Source organism: Echinops telfairi, unplaced genomic scaffold, assembly GCF_000313985.2.
Source record: "Echinops telfairi isolate 266 unplaced genomic scaffold, ASM31398v2 ScPeMD7_30;HRSCAF=105, whole genome shotgun sequence".
NCBI lineage: Eukaryota > Metazoa > Chordata > Mammalia > Afrosoricida > Tenrecidae > Echinops > Echinops telfairi.
In genome coordinates, this window is record NW_022103927.1 from 1,811,400 (window position 1) to 1,817,711 (window position 6,312).

General features: G+C 45.1%; 2 protein-coding genes across 2 annotated transcripts in view; both read right to left on the reverse strand.

The window, feature by feature from the left end:
* LOC123521634 (zinc finger protein 420-like) overlaps window positions 1-6,234 on the reverse strand; it is a 41,054-nt gene extending 34,820 nt beyond the window's left edge. Inside the window, exon 1 of the mRNA XM_045289682.1 lies at window positions 6,157-6,234. The gene's annotated coding sequence lies outside the window, so the exon portion shown is untranslated. The remainder of the gene's footprint in view (window positions 1-6,156) is intronic.
* LOC123521635 (zinc finger protein OZF-like) overlaps window positions 1-6,312 on the reverse strand; it is a 52,913-nt gene that overhangs the window by 11,745 nt on the left and 34,856 nt on the right. The window contains exon 5 of the mRNA XM_045289683.1: window positions 4,950-5,186. Within this exon, the coding sequence (XP_045145618.1) occupies window positions 4,950-4,952 (3 nt within the window). The 5' untranslated portion in view covers window positions 4,953-5,186. The remainder of the gene's footprint in view (window positions 1-4,949; window positions 5,187-6,312) is intronic.

Below are 6,312 nucleotides of genomic sequence, written 5' to 3' on the forward strand. Positions count from 1 at the left end.
AGGGTGGTCTCTGGGTCTCCATAGGAACCATTATCAGTAGGGTGCAAACCCCTCCTACAGGAGCCTGTCCATTGTCCCCAGAGGCAGGGAGCAGGCCCACCCCTGTGGAGGGATGAGACAGCAGTCTGGCAACTGATTCCCTCAGGGGAGGGAATGCCTGGGCATCTGCCCTCCCCCCACACTAAGACAGTGGGGAGGATGACTATCATCAACACAAAGCCAATTCCTAGGATTTGGTTGAAGTCTGACAAGTATTTCACCCATTCAGACACCAGCCTTCATCCCCAGGGCACTCTCTTTCTCCGCGAGGTTCCATAACCTGTGGCAATGGAAAACAAACAAACAAAAACCCAGCCACACATATCTGGAAAGCAGTCTTGGTGGCATAGTTGGTTACACTTTGAGCTATGAATCCCAAGGTCAGTAGTTCAAACCCATCACCTACTCCAGAAAGACAGATGAGGTTTTCTGTAAAGTCTTAGACTCTTGAGAACCCAATATAGGGTCTCTATGAACAGGATATTACTCGGTGGCACTGGGGTAGGGACCCACATGGAAAGTGACTCATAATTAAGGCTGAATCTGATTTGAGGAAGCACCTCCTCCCTAGGCCTGTTTTGAGTGCCTTCCCTCCCAACGGTCTCATTAGTATGTTCCTATATGAGACACTGCTCAGTTGCTTTTCAGTAGTCAGTTCTTTCACAAGTGAATCACCGAATCGTAGTCTGGAAGTGCCTCTGCAGCCTTTCCACCATCAGTGGCTCTGCTGTATTTGAAAACCAGCGGCACAGCTACCAGCATCACAGCTGCACACAATGACATTAAATTAAAACCAGTCCATTTGAGCCCAAATACAACCTGGAGTATATCCTGCCTGAAATTACAGACCAATTTAACAACAGATTTCATGCACTACCCACTAAGGACTGAAGACAAGGTACCTTGTGCAATCAAGGATATCAAACATGAAGAAGACAAATGGTCATTAAAAGAAAGAAATGGATGTCAGAAGGCTGACACTTGTTCTTGAAAGTAGAGAAACTAGTCATGCACTTTTGACGAAGTTTCCTTTCAAACCTTGGTGAGCAGGTAGGATTTTGTCTTTTCGAGATGTACAGCATTCTTTATAGGACACATCAGAAGGATTTGATTTGGAAGTCTCACTATTTCTAAATGAGTAAAGGGAGCTGGACTTTACCTTAAACACACCTATTATAAATTAAAAGAACTGAAATACTCCTTTGGACTTAAAGGTGAAATGCTGTAGTGTAAGAAGCAGATGACTGATATCCCAAGGTTGTGGATTTAGAAGTCATTGGACTTTGCTTCAAATCTCTTCCTTGTGAAGTTGCCCAATAACTGACAGCCGAAGACTCTCACATATTTGCTACTTTCATTGCTTTTTATGACATGTCTTAGTCCTGCATACATAGTTTTGCCCTAGTGAATGAGTGTCATTGAAATTTTTGCCTTTTGTATATAATGCTCATTGTTTCCTTAAACAATGGTCAGCCACTTAAGTCTTAATCTATATAAGTGAACATTTCATGAATTTTAATCTAAAAAGCTTTCCTGTGTATGTATATTTTTCTCTTCTCAACAGTATTTAAAATTCTATACCATGGATTAGACTAATGATATTATTAGAATTACCAAATGCCTTCTTCTATTAGAAGCTGATAATGTGATCTCTAATGTGAGCGAGGGATATATATGAACCTCAGCTATAGAAATGGACTTGGAGCTTACACTTAATCATAAGCCCTCATCTAAGAGTAACTCATTCTTACGATGTGGCCCTGCTTACTACTTCTCCTTGTGAAATGATTATTAAAATATCAGTGCAACAGCAAAATCTGGTAAAGAAGTCAGATGGTGTCTGATTACCAGATATAATAGTATGAGGTCTTAAAAGCTAATGTTAAAATAAGATGCCAGCCATCTAAGTGAGGTGGCAGCTAAGCCTGCACAGAAGGCACACACCACCCCATGGGATCCAAGTGCTAGAAATAAAAAAATTCAAGCCAGAAGAGGGAATTCTAATAAAGCTTAAATTTTGAGCACTCAGTCTGCAGAAAGCTATGGGTGATGGTAAGAACCCATAATCCATTTTCAGAGTGTCCACATGGATTAAGCCTCTACTGAACTCCCTCAGATCATTGGCCAAGGATGTGAATAGTTTACCCTCAGATAGAAGATATGGGAGTGGATTACTGCAGATATCAAACTCAAATTCACTTGCTGAGTGGATTCTGACCTTGGTGACCCTGTAGGGTAGGGTTGAGCTTCCCTGGGGGCCTCTGAGGCTGTAAATCTTTGCACAGGTAGATGGCCTTGTCTTTTTCCTGTAAAGTGGCTGGTGAGTTTGGATTATACTTTAACATAAAGAAAACAAAAAATTCACAACTGAGCTAATACGCAAATCATGATCAATGGAGAAAAGACTGAAGCTGTCTTAGATTTCACTTTACTTGGAATCATAATCCACACTCATGGAAGTAGTCAGTAAGCCAAATAATCTATTGCACTGGGCAAATTTGCTATAAAAGATTTCTTACAGTTTTATAAAGCAAAGATGTCACTTAGAAGCTAAGGTGGGTCTGATCCAAGTCATGGCGTTTTCAATCATTACATCTGCTGGACAATGAATAGAAAGCTCAAACAAGATTTGATGCCTTTGAATTTCGGTGTTGGCAAAGAATACCAAACATACTATGGACTGCCAGGAGAGTCAACAAATCTGTGTTGCTAACAACTTAGTGAGAATGCTCCTTGGAAAGAAGGATAAAAAGACTTTCTCCTGCATTCTCAGCCATGTCATCAGGAAGTACCTGTCCGGGACGAAGGCCAGCATGCTTGGAAAATCAGAGGTCAGCAAAAAAGAGTTAGACCTGAAATGAGGGCAGACACACTGTTGGCAACCATCAGCTCAAATATAGGAATGATTGTGAAAGTGAGGCAGGACCAGGAAATGATTCTTTCTGTGGCACACAGAGTGACTTTGAATAGAAACCAACAAGGGAAATATAACAGCTAAAATAACAAACAGTGAGATAGTTAAAGTTTATTGTGCCAACCTGGCTGATAAATACATATGGGGTTAATTGAAGGGTGGAGAGATAAATAACTCAGGGAACCTTGCCTTTCTAGTTCTAGGGTCTCTTACTTTATGATGGTCGGACCAGGGTGCAGCTGCCTTAGCCAGTTCCCTGCTTCAGCTGGCAAGGCTCACTTCCTGCAAGACATCCCTGAGGAGAAGCCACATGGACCTACCCTGATGCAGCCCTGGGTGCTGGAGCAGCTGTGTGGGGACCCCTGCCAGCGCTGACATGCTTACACGGTCACTATTTGGCTTTCCTCCTGCAGTCGGCATCATTGCATGTGTTTTGTGAGATGGAGAAGGACTTTGTAGATTGGTGTTGGACATATGGGCTAATGTCGGGCTTATGGGCTTGGACAGCACTGGGTTGGGATGCTTTCTTAATGTACACTTACCCTTTATCTAAAACTCTCTCTTAAACATATGAGTTTCTGTGGATTTGTTTCCCTAGTTGACCCAGACTAACACAAACAGCAAGCCATACGAAACCAAAATGTTGGGAACTAGCCAAGTGCCATTCATGATGAGGTTGTAAAAGAAGAAAAACAAACTAATATGGAACTTCAAACGTAAGCTACCTATGGCAGTAGGATTGGAGGAAGGTTTATCAGCAAGCTTTAATATGCAGATAACACGACCTTTTCAGCTCAAAGTGAGGAGGACCTGAAACACTTGCTGATGAAGAGAAAGGGTTGTAGCCTTAAGTATGGATTACAACTCAGTGAAAAGAAGACCAAAATCCTTACAACTAGACCAATAGTTTTATTTTCTCGCAATAAATGGAAAAAAGATTGAAGTTGTCAAGGATTTTGTCGTGCTTGAATCCACAATCAATGCTCATGGAAGCAGCAGTCACAAGATCAAAAGAGGCACTGCCCGGGGAAATCTGGTGCACAAGACCTCTTTGGAGTGCAGAAAAGCAAGGATGTTGCTTTGAGGACTAAGATGCACCTGCCCCAAGTCAGGGTATTTCCCATTGCCTCATATGCATGTGAGAGTTGGACCCTGAAAAAGAAAGACCATCAAAGAGCTGATTCATTTGAATGGTGGTGCTGGTAAAGAATAGTGAAAGTCCCACGGACTGCAAAAAGGGCAAATTAAATCTGTCTTGGGAGAAGTATGACCAGAGAGCTCCTTAGAAGCAAGGATGGCGAGACTTTGTCTTACATACTTTGGACATGTTGTCAGGAGAGACCAGTCCCTGGAGAAGGACATCAGGCTTGGTAGAGGGGCAGCGAAAGAGAGGAAGGCAAGATGGATTGGCGGAGTGTCTACAACAATGGGCTCAACCTAGGAACAATGGTGAGAGTGGAACAGGAAGGGGCAGTGTTTTGTTCTGTTGTGCACAGGATCACAATGGATTGGAACTGACGAGATGGCACCTAACAACAACATCTATGATAATGAACAGATCGCCAGGATATTTTCATTGACAAAAAAACCAACAACATGCAAACTCCTAGAAGGGACCTGGAAGGTCCGGAGCTCAGCCTCCTTGGCCAGAGTTTCTATGTCTTCAGAGTCTGTTGTTCAACACCAGAACACCAAGTCCAGAGTGGGGGTGGTAATGCCCCAAGGGGGGCATAGTAAAACCCCTCACTGTGACTCCCCTGGGCCTCATGCGCCAACTCTGAGAGTCATGTCAGGAAGGTGACACCAGCATCCCAGGTCTAGAAAAGTCTGTGTACTTATGTATGGCCGAATGACTCTGGAGCAGGATCTTAGGATGCCCCATTGTCTTTTCTGTCACGTTTTCCCTCAGAGCGGATTTAAAAAAAATACAGCTGGTTCCTAACAATTTACATCTAGCTTCATCCTCTTACAGCAAAAATTACTCAGGGGTACTCACCATTTTGTGGCTCTGGTTATGCGAATGTTCTCGCTGAGCCTAAGGAACCACTGAAGTATGAGGGCTGGGAGTGGAAACAGAGCCACTAGTCAGTCTGGAAGCAGATGAATGTTTTGTCCAAGCAGTCCACCAAAGTATTGGAAATGCTTCTTTGTAGTTGCATGAGTGTGTCAGATGGCCACCTCAGGTCCCCAGCTGCAAAGACTGGATTTCTGCTCTCTGTGCCATGCTTGGGACCTGAAATGAGAGATCAGTGGGGGGAGAGACTTAACTACGAAGAGGGTGGTAGGTTATTAGGCATCCTGGTGGCATAGTGGTTATGTATTGGGCTGTGATCTGCATGGTCAGCAGGTAGAAACCCCAGCAGCTCCAGGGGAGAAAGATTGGGCTTTCTACTTCTGTAAACAGTTACAGTCTCTGGAAACTCACAGGGGCTGGCTGTGAATCAGCATCGACTTAACTGCAGGGAGATAGGTTACTGGCCTTCAGCTCTTGCCCTAGGCAGGGCTTCCTATTAAGCTGGGTGGCTCTTTGGTGGCAGCCATGTGGTTGAATCACTAGCAGCCAATCCCAGTCAGTTCCTGGCTCAGGGGACCCTGGCGATTTGGAGTAACACTGGGTGAGTCAGCTCTATCAACTGCACATCACCTCTATTAAGATGTTCAGTCACATCCCACCCAATGAATTAGGATTACTCATATTATTTTTTACACAATCATGATGAAAACATCTGCCTTCCAGCCAAAGAAATTCCTTGGAAGTGCCTCTGATTAAATACCTCCTGCAATTGATATAAATACGGTCCTACCCATGTTTCTTAATTCGTCATCTGTTTTAAAGGCACATAACAATGAAACAAAAATAAGAACAAACTCCCCGCCACCAAGTGGATTCAGAATCCTAGCAAGTCTACAGAGGGGTCCCTAGGGAACCCTCTTTAAGGGAGCACACACATCAGCCAGACTCCCTGTAACAATTCACAATTCAAGGCAAGGGGATCTATTCCTGGGCAGTCTGTCTGTTTCTCTGACCAGCACGATTTAGCAGAAGCCCTATCTTGAGGAAGCACCGAAAACAAGGGGGCGGGGGGCGCTGCGGACGGACGGAGGAGGTGGGAGCAGGGCACCGAGCATCAGGCTCCAGGCCAGGGGCTCAGTCCGGCCCGGGGCGGCAGGTGAAGTGGGCGCTGCTGGTCTGGGAAACGCACTTATGCTTAAAGAAGATGCACGCGAGCTTGCACGTGAAGGTGCCGAGCCACCCCTCCAGGGGCCCCCCGATGCCGCAGCGATGGCTGGGGGGCCGGGGACCCCGCGGCTCCGGTCAGCGGCCGGGAGGGCGGCGAGGTCGGGGCCGCGCGAGAGCG